The following is a 15,365-nucleotide window of genomic DNA, read 5'->3' on the forward strand; positions in this document are numbered from 1 at the left end:
ACTGTATTTTTCATTAAAACAAACTCTGACCATCATGAGCATAAGAAACTTCTTTCAAAAACATTTTAAAATCTCTTAAACGCAAACTTTTGAATGGCAGAGTACACTTCATTTTTCAGTATGACTATGAGTTATTAAACATACGTATATTACATTAAGCAATTCCAGAACATTATGTCAATAATTAATATTAATAATCAATAAATGAAAATGTAGATTAATTTTCTATATATGCATATACATACTATTTCATTATGTTTAGTAACTGAACTTTCATTTTGTGAACTCTGATGCACTTTATCCCCAACATTTCCCAGAATGCTCTAATTTACCCCAAAGTCTTTAAAATGGAGACAAACAATACAAAGCAGGCTTACCGTATAAATTATACATTTTTTTGTGTGTAGAAGAAAATCTGTTATGTGACTGTACTGAAATTCTTTGAACCACAATTAAGTGCATTTCTCTTCCTGTCATTCCAAATCAAATTCCACTCCAACATGCTCTGCAGCATGACCAATTCAATTCAAATCTACACTCATGAACTGAATTCTGAATTTCACTCAGCCCTGGTGTCACGTGTTGGTATTTGCACCTCATTGATTTCCACAACCTATAATTCCTTTCTCCTTTCTCCTCCTCATCTGTTATTCATAAATGTCAAATTCTGATGAAAGTATAACAGGACACTTAACTGCCATATGTACGTATAGTTTACACAAGTACAATGGATTATTCGTATATGCAGAGAGAGGGATGGTGAAAAGCAGAGACAAAAAAGTGGGCGCTCATTTATGACAGGAAGGGTGGATAAGCAAACAATAAAACTTCAGGCATTTGTTTATGGAAGACGCCTTTTCGACTGTTGACATTTTTGCAAGCCCAATTAGTCCTATGTGTGCTCTGACTGTCCCTGTTAAGTGGAAACTGAACAGACAACCATTTCAACAGAGCCTGTTTTACCCAGCAACAACCTACAAGCTTAAAGACGTGTCTTCACGCAGTCCGTTTAACCCAGAAACAACCTAATCTGTAGCCTCACGCATCAAAGCCGTTCATTTGTTCTTTTCTTTTGTCAGGAAAGGGGGCGGGATGAAGCACAGCTGCTGCATTCTGATTCACAGAGTTACTACATGCATGTGAATTTATCTAAAATATACATTATTTTACACATTTTCACATGGACATAATATAATATAAATGTATAATAACAGACAGTAACACATTATATTAATTTAAATATAAACATTATTATATAAATATTATTTATTATATAAAATTACAATATATATTACAGTTCAAACTGTTTGGGACCCGTTGTCACACCCCTGTGGACTGTCTTGTATGGTTTCTCCCTCTGTGTCCTTATTTGGTTGTTCCTGTTCTCATTATTAGTTAATCACCTCATTGTGCTCACCTGTCTGCCCCTCGTTATCCCCCTTATATCAGTTCCTGTCCATTGTATTCCAGTTTGTTAGTTATTGTGAATGTTACCCTGTGTGTGTGCTCCTACCCTCTGGTAAAGGTATTAAAGGTTTCTGGTCTCCTTCATCTTCGTAGTCCTGCCTGTTCTCTGGCACAGCCATAACGTGACCGAATAACTGACCAAAACAAACGAGATGTCAATGGATGAAGACAGGCTTTGGTGTCTGCGGCAGGGTGGTCGGGATTTGGAGAGGTATGTGGAGGAGTTCCTAGAGCTCTCTCACCAGGTGAGCTGGTTGGATTCTGTCCTCGGGGTCTGTTTTCGGCTGGGGCTGGATGATGACGTTATCAGCGGTGCGGTTCCCACGTATAGCTTTCCCCTGATCGAGCTGGTTAATCAGGTCCGGTATCTGAATGGCGTTAATCTGGAGGTAGAAGTTGGTCTTCCTGAGTCGAGTCTAATCACAGCTGATAGTCATGAGTCTAGTCAGATCTCAGCTGATCATCCAGAGTCACATCACATGACGTCTGGTTGCTCTAAATCCTGTCACTTCCTGTCTGTTTCACCCAGATCTAGGACTTTTCGGCTGTATCCCAGACTGGCTTCCAGCGTGGAGGACCCACCGCTGGTGTCGGCACGGGCAGCTGGCATCCCGAAACCAGCGCTCTCAAGCCCGCCAGCCTCTGTCACGAATCCAGTCCCTCCGAAAACCACCCCGCGGCACCAGCTCACCCCTCGCCCAGACCCTCCACATACCCATCCAAAGGTTCCAGTTACCCATCTCATCCCAGCACCGTCTCTGTCCTCAGCCCAGAAGTGCGGGCTGTTCCCGAGTTAAGCCCAGGGGGGCCCCCGGATCCCCAGCCCAGGGGGGCCCCCGGATCCCCAGCCCAGCCCAGGGGGGGCCCCGGATCCCCAGCCCAGGGGGGGCCCCGGATCCCCAGCCCAGGAGGGGCCCCGGATCCCCAGTTCAGCCCAGGAAGAGCTCCAGCCCCAGAGCTCGCTCCCGTGTCGGCTCCAGCCCCAGAGCTCGCTCCCGTGTCGGCTCCAGCCCCAGAGCTCGCTCCCGTGTCGGCTCCTCCAGAGCGACCCCCCCCCAGGATTCTGGAATTTCCAAGAAGATTTTGGGGGGGACGGGGACATACACCCGTGGCCGAGCCAGCCAAGGCCACGGAGGATCTACCACGGCCTCCCGAGGTCCCCTGCTCCGCCGTGGCCTCCCGAGGTCCCCTCCAGCCCCAGAGCTCGCTCCCGTGTCGGCTCCAGCCCCAGAGCTCGCTCCCGTGTCGGCTCCAGCCCCAGAGCTCGCTCCCGTGTCGGCTCCAGCCCCAGAGCTCGCTCCCGTGTCGGCTCCAGCCCCAGAGCTCGCTCCCGTGTCGGCTCCAGCCCCAGAGCTCGCTCCCGTGTCGGCTCCAGCCCCAGAGCTCGCTCCCGTGTCGGCTCCAGCCCCAGAGCTCGCTCCCGTGTCGGCTCCAGCCCCAGAGCTCGCTCCCGTGTCGGCTCCAGCCCCAGAGCTCGCTCCCGTGTCGGCTCCAGCCCCAGAGCTCGCTCCCGTGTCGGCTCCAGCCCCAGAGCTCGCTCCCGTGTCGGCTCCAGCCCCAGAGCTCGCTCCCGTGTCGGCTCCAGCCCCAGAGCTCGCTCCCGTGTCGGCTCCTCCAGAGCGACCCCCCCCCAGGATTCTGGAATTTCCAAGAAGATTTTGGGGGGGACGGGGACATACACCCGTGGCCGAGCCAGCCAAGGCCACGGAGGATCTACCACGGCCGCCCGAGGCCCCTGATCCACAGCGGGCCCCCGAGGTCCCTGATCCACCGCGGGCCCTCGAGTATCCGGCTCCGCCATGGTTCCCGGATCCCCCCCTCCCCTATGATACGGTTATGGCGCGGGTCGCGCCTTCCGGGAGGCGATCTGTCACACCCCTGTGGACTGTCTTGTATGGTTTCTCCCTCTGTGTCCTTATTTGGTTGTTCCTGTTCTCATTATTAGTTAATCACCTCATTGTGCTCACCTGTCTGCCCCTCGTTATCCACCTTATATCAGTTCCTGTCCATTGTGTTCCAGTTTGTTAGTTGTGAATGTGACCCTGTGCGTGTGCTCCTACCCTCTCGTGTATTCATTAAAGTGTTCTTGCGTCCTTCATCCTCGTTGTCCTGCCTGTTCCCTGGCACAGCCACAACGTGACACCCGTAGGATTTTTAAAAATGTTTTTGAAAGTAATGGCACTATGAATTACCTTAGAATTAAGAATAAAAAATTATAATATTTAACCAGACAATACATAGTGTTACATTAAAATAAAACAAATATTTTACAGAACATCAGTCAAATGTATGAAATAATTTTTTTTTTTTTTTAAATAAGTCTTTTATGCTCCTAAAGGCTGCATTCATGTGTTCAAATATACAGTAATATTGTGAAATATTACAATTTAAAATGTTTTTATATCAATATTTGAACATTTATTTCTGAGATGACAAGTGAATTTTTAAAGCTAAAAATTTAAAATCGAAATTTTAAATGTCTTACCGTCACTTTAATTGAATACGTCCTTACTGACTTAACTTTTGAACAGTAGCGTTTATTATAATTTTATATAAGATGTATATTAAAAATACTTTTTATTGATATATTTAATGTAATATCATTTGTCATACTCAAAGCCCTCACAATTACTGATAAATGCCATGTTTAAAATAAAGGAGTAAATAAATCTAATTTACACTAAAGTGTCACTTTAGATAGCCGATCACCCTATGAAGTCCACTTTGAAGGCATTATTGGGCAAATTGGATCCTACTCAGTAAAAGCCATTAAGCAGATGGTTGATCATTTAGCTTGGGACAGGCATGTGGAGAGAGACCACAGAGCTGCCGCCACTAATTCCTGTCACAGAGTCATTGGTTAAGCACTCAGAGAAAGTGATTTAGGAAAGCACATGGAAATGTCGAACCTGGACATGTTGTCAGGAGAGCAGGCAGAGTTGTTTCCAGTGGAGATGCTTGTGTCCATGCTGTCCGAGCTCTCCAGGCTGAGGGTGTCATAAGGCTGTTCCCCAGAAGAGGGTGCTGTGTGATGCAGGATGGAGTGGTGCACGACTGGCCCCAAGGTTGAAGAAAAGGGACTGTTGATCTGCGTTTGAGAGCCATGTAGCGCCTCCCACTGGCACTGAGCCTCTACTGCAGCTTTCTGCTTCAGCTCGGCCAAACGCCTCCGCTGCTCATCAATCACTTGCTGGCCTGATGTAGATAAAAAGCATATATGAAAGTCAAATCCACAAATAGGATATGCAGTGAACTAAATGTGTCCAAAACTGAACAAGCTAAGCATTTTATAGGTCAAATATAGCTGCCAAACCCTCTATTAGACTACAAAGTGCTTTGAAACCCAAGTGACTGCACATCCATTTAGGATGGCATAGTTTGCCCATAATTTGCTCCATCATGCCTCGCACATACACATATAAATATGCAACGTATGTGCGCTGAATAAACAGCCCAAGCAATACCTCTAAATCAAGATTCCTTTGTACGCTACCAGTCAAAACTCCACTACTCATTCTTTATTATATTTTTGAAAAGTATTGGAATTATGTTAACATTAATAAAATTAAAAATTAAAATTAATTTAAAAAAATGAATGAAACTGATTAAACTAATTAAACATTTATGCTCCCTGCGATTTTAGATAACCGCAATAAAATTTAAAATAAAATAAAATATTCCCAGTGATTTGGGAATTATGTAGAAGTCATAAAAAGTTTACATATTAAAAATGAAAATTAAATATAAAAAAACGAATTAAACTGATCTTATATTAGAGATAAAATAAAATATTCCCCATGATTTGGGAATTATGTAGAAGTCACAAAACGTTTACATATTAAAAATGAAAATTAAATATAAAAATCGAATTAAACTGATCTTATATTAGAGATCAAATAAAATATTCCCCATGATTTGGGAATTATGTAGAAGTCACAAAACGTTTACATGTTAAAAATGAAGATTAAATATAAGTTAGGTACAATTAGGTATGATTTATATTTGCATAGAAAGTCATTTCAAAATATAATTAAAAAAATAATAATAAAATGCTCCCTGTGATTTGAGAATTTTATAGTAACCACAAAAATGTTAACAAATTAAAATCAAATGATTTAAAACTACAAGGTACAATTTATATTTGCATAAAAAGTCATTTCAAGCCTTTAAGTATAAGCCTTCATAAGGTCATAAGGTTTTGAGATCGCCACAAACAAATTCAGGTATGTATAGCTTTTGACTGGTAGTGCAGCTAAAGTGCTTTAAATATTTGAAACTACAAGATTATCACTGATATCATGACTCAATCCATGCACAGCTATGCCATCAGTGGAAAAAAAACTTGGTTAAAGAACATTTGGACACAGGCAAGACCGTTCCAATGGGGGTGGAAGTGCACAAAATGTTGAGTTAGAACTAATGAGGATGCTGATTACGATGAAGGGCAGTCCAATGCTACTTAGAGCGCGCTCTACCTGTGGGACTGTCCATACTGGAGGATGACTCAAACATGGAGGGCAAGAATTCTGTTTGAGGGCAAGGGACAACAAAAGATGATTGATTATCAAAAGTTAAAAGACAACTAAGGAAGACGCCCAAAGAAGAAACGGGCATCCCATGGTCACTATGAATATGGAAAATAAAACTGATGTGGTAATTAAAAAAAAAAAGCAAGCGGATTTGGAATGACATGAGGGTGAGTAAATAATTAAATTTTTGGTTGAGCAACTCCTTGAAGTTTGATGGCTTCAAACATTAGTTTAAAAAATTTTGATCTTACAAACAGCGCTGAAATGTCAGCTGTCAAGCTGCTGTGTTTCTCATTACCTTTCTGCTGAAGGGCCAGCTGCCTTTTGGTCTCAATGTCCTGCAGGGTGGCTGCCAGGTTGCGTGGGAGACTCCCGGTGCTGTTGGCTACCATCAGAGGACTCTGGGTAAATAAAACAAACTATTATTTCCACCAGCATATTTAACAATAAAGGGGGGAGATAAATTACTACGTTAAATGATGCAGGAGATTCTGATAACTGCACTATTTACCATGGCAGGGCTGTAAAAGAGAGAATTTACCCTGGCACGATGCTCACATAGTCTCAATGCAGTATTTACCCTGGCAGGAGTGTTGCGTCCCAGTGTAGCCGTAGTGTATGTGGGGGACAGACCAGCGCTGATTTTCGGTCTCAGTGATGATTGGCTTGCATCACTGTCCAGTCGAGAGCGGTACACCTGCAGGTCAGAATGATTCATTATGAGTCAAAGTATTGCTTTTTATTTTACTACTGTAAAACTGAGTTATTGTTTACATCAATAAACATAGTAACTCTAAGATTTAAAGTTGTAGTTCAACACAAAATTCAGTTCCCCTTCAGGAAATCACGCTCTGTCTGGACGCTTAAGGAACGCCTCTGCGTGACCACGTTCTGAAGCATGTGTGAAATCAAATGGAATGGTGAGACGTCATAGGCTGGATGACGTAGCGACCATGAAGCTTAAAAGCATGTGCGGTGGAAACAGTGTCCGCTTCTGTTTCTTCAGTAAGCACTCTGTGTCTCTGTCTGTCTTGAGGACTTGTGTTGTGCCTGTGGGCTGACTGTCCTCTTTGGGAGCGGCTCTAGCTACATACATTCCGCTCCGCTCCCGCCGGGTGCTCTTCAAGGAGGGCGCTTTGGTGAAAGTTCCTCGTGGCTTGGGTCCCCTTCTGCCAACTCAGAGCGGCGGCTGCGGTCATGGGGATCACAAATGAATCTGGTGGAGATCTAGTGCTCTTTCTCAGGGATCGGAAGCACGCTCAGCAGTTTCTTCCCCCCGGGGACAGGGCTTGATGCTCCACCTGTCTTCCTGAAGAGGTTGATGTGGTGGGCGTCGACGAGGATGAGACTGTAGACTCGCCACCCCAGTCCATCCAGTACGAGGAGCTGCTGGAGGTAAGGATTTGGGTGGTGGCCAAGCTTAACATAAATTGGCCCGCCAAGAAACAGGATGAGCATCCTAAGAGCAAGTTGGACAAATCGGTTTTTCCCTGATCTTCACACCGATGTTTCTAGATCGTGGGGTAAACCTTTTTCAGCCTGCATCTTCAGCCATGCAGTGATGAATTATTCTAAAATCGTGGGGCAGAGGGAGCACGGCTATGGGGCGATGTCTCGAGTAGGGCAGACACTTGCAAGCTATCTGTCTATCTGTCTTAGGACATCTTTGGCTTTGGTGAGTAAAGCGTATATGGCGGCAGGTCAGGCTTGGGCTTGTCTGCACACCATGACAGTGTTGCAGGTTTACCAAGCCTTCCTGCTCAAGTACCTTTAATGAGGGTGAGGAGGTGAAGGTCGATGGCATTAAAGAACTGCATTGGGCCGCAGACTTGTCTCTCCAGGCTACCAAAGAGACAGCTACACCCATTGATCGGTCTATGGCAGCCTTGGTGGCTATGGAGAGGCATCTGTGGCTGAACCTGTCTGAGATTAAGGACAAGGCCAGGTTCTTCCTGCTGGACGCCCCACTTCCACCTACTGACCTGTTCGGCGGCGCAGATAATTCTGCCGTCAACAGGTTTCAGGAGGCCAAGAAGCAGGCGGCGGCGTTCCAGTGGTTCCTTCCTCGCCGCTCTCATGTCCTTGGGGCTGCTGGGTGGGAGCAGCCTGTACACCTGGTCATCTGCTTCAGGGCACCGAGTTGACTGTTTAAAGTACACCAGAGGTCTTGAGAGACTGATTCCCTTAGTAGACCATCTGGCAGCATGGAAATTTGCCAAACATGTCTCAATGGGTCCTGCTGACTGTAGAAAGAAGCTACAGAATCCAATTTGGTTCTCATTCGCTTCAGTTCAACTGGGTCATTCCCACTCTGGAGATGTTGGCCATGTTTCATGCACTGAAACACTTTCTCCCAGACCTAAGAGGCCATCATGTGCCTGTTCGCACAGACAACACATTGGTGGTCTCTTACATCAACCACCAGGGGGGTCTGCGTTCGTGTTCCCTATACAGGCTGGTGCATCAGATCTTTTTGTGGGCAAAGGGAAAACTCCTCTACTTGAGAGCAGGTTACATCCCTGGGCACCTCAATCAGGGAGCAGACATCCTGTCGAGGCAGGGGCCGAGGCCTGGGGAATGAATTCTGCACCCTGAGGTGGTGAAGCAGATATGGAGGGTGTTCGTACAGGCCCAAGTATACTTGTTTGCATCTCAAGAGACATTGTCCACTCTGATTCTACCTCACACATCCAGCTCCTCTGGGACTGGATGATATGGTACAAACATGGCCGAGGCTGCAACTGTATGCTTTTTCCCCGATTGCTCTGTCTGGTCCCAGGAGTTCTAGAGAGAGTGCACTGGGATGGGGTTCGTCTGCTACTAGTAGCCCCATTTTGGCCGGGCCGAGCATGGTTCTCGGACCTGGTGCCCCTTCTCGACGGCTCTCCTTGGGAGATTCCCATCAAGAGGGACCTCCTCTCTCAGGCAGGGGGGCTCCATCCTTCAAGTTATGGAAACTATGGGTGTGGCCCCTGAGGGGGCACAGCTCATAGCTTCCAGTCTATCAACTGAGGTTGTTGAGACCATATTCCAGTCCAGAGCTCCCTCCATGAGGACACTGAACTCCTTGAAGTGGAACCTTTTCCCTTCTTGGTGCGGCAACCGTTAGCTGGACCCAGTCAACTGCACGGTTGGTTCAGTGCTGGAGTTCCTGCAGGAACGGTTTACCGCAGGGTTAGCCCCCTCCACCCTGAAGGTGTATGTGGCAGCCATAGCTGCTTATCACACCCTATGGGTGGTAAGTCATTGGGGAGAAACATGCTGGTCCATCCTGCTTAAGTTTGTCAGGTTTTACAACCTCGACATTGGAGCCACTCCTGGTTCCTCTGTTCTCTCGTCCTAGCTGTGTAGTGTTCCACACTAGGCAGGGATTTGTAAGCATGGCGGAGTGGGTATTCTCGTTTCCAAAGCATCCAGACGCAGCGTGAGTTCCTGAAGGGGAACATTTCTAGGTTTTCATATGTAACCACGGTTCCCCAAGGGAATGAGACGCTGCGTCTCATTGCCATACTTCCTGCATCTCTGCAAACACTTCCTTCACTAATCAGAAGCTGACGCTGTTTCCACCGCACATGCTTTTAAGCTTCCTGGTCACTGCGTCATCCTGCCTATGACATCTTGCCATTCCACTGGACTGATTTCACACGTGCTTCAGAGCATGTGGCAACTTTAACATTTGAAAGGATACTATGGCAACGTTATCGCTTTCTTTATTCAAACTGATTTTCTTTTTCATGAATATATGGTTGACCTGAAGAATGAACGCTGTATCATACACTTGGAAAATTATGAGCTATATCACCGCTTATCAACACTAAGGGTGTGACAATACACTTAGTTCACGAGATGAGACAAAATACAGATACTTGGTTCACTAGAACGTGACAATATTTTAATACTTATTAATATTTTAATAAGAAATTTTCAATAACAAAATATTTGTCTTTTAATTACAAAAAGTAAAACAATGCAGTGTATTTAGAAATATTTTAACTAATCTAGGACTGTAACTAATAGTTATTTTGGTAATCAAGTAATCTACTGATTATTTTGACAACTGAGTAATCTGATATTTTTTAGTAACAAACAGACCTAAGTGAAAACCATGCTTTAGTATGACTATTTATATATAAACTAACGATGAGGCAATAATAATTGGCTCAAATAAAATATCAAAACCAAGAAATTACATGATTGTATTGAACAACACTGTTAAAATACATAATGTAATATGCCTATACATAATATGAACATAACCAACTTAAGTACATTATGTATTATAACAAATACCTGCAGAGGGCGCCAACGGCCTGGTGATGTTACACTTTAGAGCGTGACTAAACGATGTTTAAATCCATTTAATTTTAATATTTGGCCACATGCAAACTCAGAAACTTTTATTTTGAAATCGTGATGTACAATAAATGGCATATTTATAAATAGGTTGATGTATTCTCCTGTGTTGGCAAAGGTTTATAAATGATTTACGTTACAAATCTAGTGAGACAATGTACACTGTTTTTACAGATGAACGTTAAGCAATTCAAATTCACAGCATATGCAGAGGAAGAGTTTAGCCCCTTTCACACATACAGTCTTTACTGGTAAATTACCAGTAAGTTACCATTAAGAGATCATGTGTGAACAGGACCTTTTCAAAAATCCCGGTAAATTTGTTCTGCAATCATATCGTTCTTGTGGAGATGACATGATTACTCTGAGCTGTTTACAAATCTCAGCTGCTTTTTAATTAGTTACCTATGTAAATATGCGCTAGATGGACATCTTTGACCATTGCGCCTCGCAGCTTTTTGTCGCGCTTCTCCATTCATCAGGGCTGCGACTCCGCAATTGGATACTATTATGCGAGTCTCGTGTTTATAAGAGCAAAACATTCTGATTGGCTAGTAATGTTAGTTTGGTTGAGAGTGAAAGCTGTGCTCCTCTCATACCATTGGTAGGCAAACTCATGGACTCGAAAGTGACATCAATTAACCAACTTTTTTTTTTTTTTTAAATGTAGGATTATTTTTTTCCGCAGCCAAACGCTACACACCGGAGATCCGGCACGGTGCAGGAGAACTTTAAGCCCTGAATAATATATGCCTTGTGCCTTGATTTTAACACAAGAATATAAGGGCACTTTCTGTTGATACTACCATTCAAACTTTGGGGTAAATAGGCTTTTTTTAAATTTAATTAAATTAAATTTTTGTTTATGGAAATTCATTCTTTTATTTGTGAGGGATGCCGTAATTTGATCAAAATTGACAGTCATGAAATTTATAATGTAATAAAAAATTTCTATTTCAAATCAAAGCTGTTCTTTTGAACTTTCTATTCATCAAAGAATCTTGAATTTTTTTTTACCATGGTTTCCTCATAAATATTAATGCTGATAATAATAAGAAATGTTTCTTGAGCAGTTTTCTGAAGGATCATGTGACACTGAAGACTGGAGTAATGACTGCTGAAAAATTCATCTTCATCAACACAGCAATACAATACATTTTAAAATATATTAAAATAGAATACAATTATTTTAAATTGTATTAATATTTCACAATATTACTGTTTTTTCTGTGTTTTTAATCAAATAAATGCAGCCTTGGTGATAATAAGAGACTTCAAAAACATTTAAAATCTTGACGACCCCAACATTTTGAACAGTTTGCATAAAAGTTTAACACACTTTTGTATAACAGTTTTGTATAAAGTTTAACACACTTCACTTCAGAATCCATTAACAAACATGCATGACCAGTAAAAAATTGCTTTGTTAAGAAAATTTTACTTGAAAATTTAAATTGTGCTATCATTTACTTACTCTCATATCTTTCAAAACCTGAATTAAATGTTTTTTTCATGAAGCACAAAATTAGTTATTTAGCAGAATGTCCAAGCTGCTCTTTTACATACAATAAAAGTGAATGGTGACCATGTCTGCCAAGCAAGATTATAATCATAATCGCTTCAGTATGTTCCTCACACATAGCTGTCATATATTAGGGGTGGGAGAAAATATAGATTATCCGATGCATCACAATTCTCACTTCAATGATTCTGAATAAATTCTGAATATTTCAGAATCGATTCTGAGCTTGTCTTTTTCCCCCCGCATATGGCACGTTATGTGCGCTAGAGACAATCGCGGCAGGCGATGTGTGCTTCCACCCGCCGTTATTTCAGTGATTTACTTTAGATATGCTTTAATTTATGCCGTTTGGAATGCAGTATGTATTAGATGCACTAAACTCATGTACTAAGAGACTTTCACATGCGCTTTGTGTTTGTTGTGTTGAAGCTCGCGGCTGTGGTTAAATACACATGCACCTCTGAATACTTTTATGATACGAAATCGATATAAACACAGTCAGTTATGTTTTCAGGACAAAACGTCTGATTTGTCAAAATAGATCTGTGCATTAGTGTGAATGCAGCCTATTAAAGCTGCCACTATCAGTAATAATCAAACAGCAATAATGCTGAGGAAACCCCCCCCCCCCCCCCCCATAACTATGATTATTTGTAAACTTTCGAATACTTAAAACACTCTCAGACACTGAAAGTACTTTTTGTTCATCAATTGTAATTGTATTTTTCCCCTTTTATTACTTTATATTTGCTTGTATGTTTTGAAGCTATATTTAGTTTGTTAAATTCTTAAAGGTGACATATCATAAAAATCTGACTTTTCCAGGTTTTAAGCGCTATAATCAGGTCCCCGGTGCATCTACCAACCAAGGAAACGTGAAAAAGATTAACCCAGTAACTTTGTTTTGGTAAGCCTTTTTCTGCAAGCGTCTGAGCAAACAAGATTTCGCTCCCTTGGTGACGTGGCAAAGGCATCTCATTATAATATTACCGCCCCTTAATCCACACGTTTCCACCCACGCCACTGTCATTTTGTTTCGCAAACGACAACGGTGTACCAGTTCTAATGCCATGGTGAAAAAGATTTCGCTCCCTTGGTGACGTGGCAAAGGCATCTCATTATAATATTACCGCCCCTTAATCCACACGTTTCCACCCACGCCACTGTCATTTTGTTTCGCAAACGACAACGGTGTACCAGTTCTAATGCCATGGTGAAAGGTTTGGGCAAAACATGCTAACTGTTCTGTCTTTGGCTGCACAGACGAGCACAGAACACTATTTACAGTCCCAGCCTCAGAGGAGACAACAGAGCAGTGGATTTATTGATTTATATAATGTATATTGCTGCTGCCACACAGATCTAAAATAAACATTCAATTTATTTCCCAGCTATTTACCTTCACAGACATAACGTAAACTTGTGTGTGATTGAGAACTTAGTTTAGTACTCACATGCTGTCTGGTGGCCGCTTTCTGTCCGTGTGCTTCAGTTGTGTGCACTCAGAAAACCGTATATCAGAAGTTTAAACTAATATGGTTTAAAACGCATGATTTCAGCGCAATAAACATGATAATCAGAACCAAAACAAATTTTTTAGCAGGTACGAGCTGTAATGGCGCAGCTCTATTCTGGAAAAGGGGGTGGGGAGCAGCAGCTCATTTGCATTTACAGACAGGCCCGAAAAACAGCGCGTTTCTGCTTCCGCTCAAAATACGCATTTTCAAAATTAAATAATAAATGATCTGTGGAGTATTTTGAGCTGAAACTTCACAGACACATTCTGGGGACACCAGAGACTTATATTACATATTGTAAAAAGGGGCATACTATTCTTTAACAATAGTCTCCTTTAACAATTCTTTTGATTTATTACTAATTTTTAATTATTTTAAAAAGCAGCCTGCTTATATAATTTAATAAAACTGCATAAAATAAATCTGATATAAAATGTATATGAAAATATAGCCATGTGCAGCAATATTGAAAATCGAGGATGCAACGCATTGTGATATTGAATTAAATCGAATCATTGACATGATAATCATAATCGAATCGAATCGTGAAACCAGTGAAGATTCATACCCCTATCATATATTAAATAATGTAAGACAATTTTGTACATATTTTCACATCCTTTTTGAAGCTTGATAGCCTCTGGTCCCCTCCCACTCTCGTTTTAACGGAAAACAGCAGCTTGGATGTTCTGCTCAACATCTCCTTTTGTGTCCCATTTAAGAAACAAAGTCATTCAGCTTTGGAACAACATGAGGATTAGTAATAGAGTAAACACTAACAGAATTTAAATTTTTTGGTGCACTATTCATTTAACAAAAGGAATCTGCTATAGATAGTTCTCCACACAACAGTACAACAACAGAAGATTGAAACCTTGAGACCTTGAACAAGAGTCAAGAGCCAAAAAAATAAAATAAAATTAATTAATAAAAAAAAAAAAAAAAAAAAATATATATATATATATAGGTGCATCTCAATAAATTAGAATATCATGGAAAAGTTAATTTATTTCAGTAATTCAACTCAAATTGTGAAACTCGTGTATTAAATAAATTCAGTGCACACAGACTGAAGTAATTAATTGTGATGATTTTGGCTCAAATTTAACAAAAAAACACCAATTCACTATCTCAACAAATTAAAATATGGTGACATGCCAATCAGCTAATCAACTCAAAACACCTGCAAAGGTTTCCTGAGCCTTCAAAATTGTCTCTCAGTTTGGTTCACTAGGCTACACAATCATGGGGAAGACTGCTGATCTGACAGTTGTCCAGAAGACAATCATTGACACCCTTCACAAGGAGGGTAAGCCACAAACATTCATTGCCAAAGAAGCTGGCTGTTCACAGAGTGCTGTATCCAAGCATGTTAACAGAAAGCTGAGTGGAAAAAAGTGTGGAAGAAAAAGATGCACAACTAACAAAGAGAACCGCAGCCTTATGAGGATTGTCAAGCAAAATCGATTTAAGAATTTGAGTGAACTTCACAAGGAATGGACTGAGGCTGGGGTCAAGGCATCAAGAGCCACCACACACAGACATGTCAAGGAATTTGGCTACAGTTGTCATATTCCTCTTGTTAAAGCCACTCCTGAACCACAGACGACGTCAGAGGCGTCTTACCTGGGCTAAGGAGAAGAAGAACTATACTGTTGCCCAGTGGTCCAAAGTCCTCTTTTCAGATGAGAGCAAGTTTTGTATTTCATTTGGAAACCAAGGTCCTAGAGTCTGGAGGAAGGGTGGAGAAGCTCATAGCCCAAGTTGCTTGAAGTCCAGTGTTAAGTTTCCACAGTCTGTGATGATTTGGGGTGCAATGTCATCTGCTGGTGTTGGTCCATTTTGTTTTTTGAAAACCAAAGTCACTGTACCCGTTTACCAAGAAATTTTGGAGCACTTCATGCCTCCTTCTCCTGGCTAGCTTTTTGAAGATGCTGATTTCATTTTCAAGCAGGATTTGGCACCTGCCCACACTAC

At 42.1% G+C, this 15,365-nt stretch overlaps 1 protein-coding gene across 1 annotated transcript in view; it reads right to left on the reverse strand.

Moving 5' to 3' along the window:
* Positions 1-15,365, reverse strand: part of LOC107597514 (pleckstrin homology-like domain family B member 1) — a 91,300-nt gene that overhangs the window by 9,570 nt on the left and 66,365 nt on the right. Inside the window, exons 19-21 of the mRNA XM_016288611.1 lie at positions 6,577-6,693; positions 6,295-6,397; positions 4,377-4,662 (exon numbers count right to left, since the gene is read on the reverse strand). Of these exons, the coding sequence (XP_016144097.1) occupies positions 4,377-4,662; positions 6,295-6,397; positions 6,577-6,693 (506 nt within the window). The remainder of the gene's footprint in view (positions 1-4,376; positions 4,663-6,294; positions 6,398-6,576; positions 6,694-15,365) is intronic.

This window comes from Sinocyclocheilus grahami, unplaced genomic scaffold, assembly GCF_001515645.1.
Source record: "Sinocyclocheilus grahami isolate Dianchi unplaced genomic scaffold, SAMN03320097.WGS_v1.1 scaffold233.1, whole genome shotgun sequence".
Classification (NCBI taxonomy): Eukaryota; Metazoa; Chordata; class Actinopteri; order Cypriniformes; family Cyprinidae; genus Sinocyclocheilus; species Sinocyclocheilus grahami.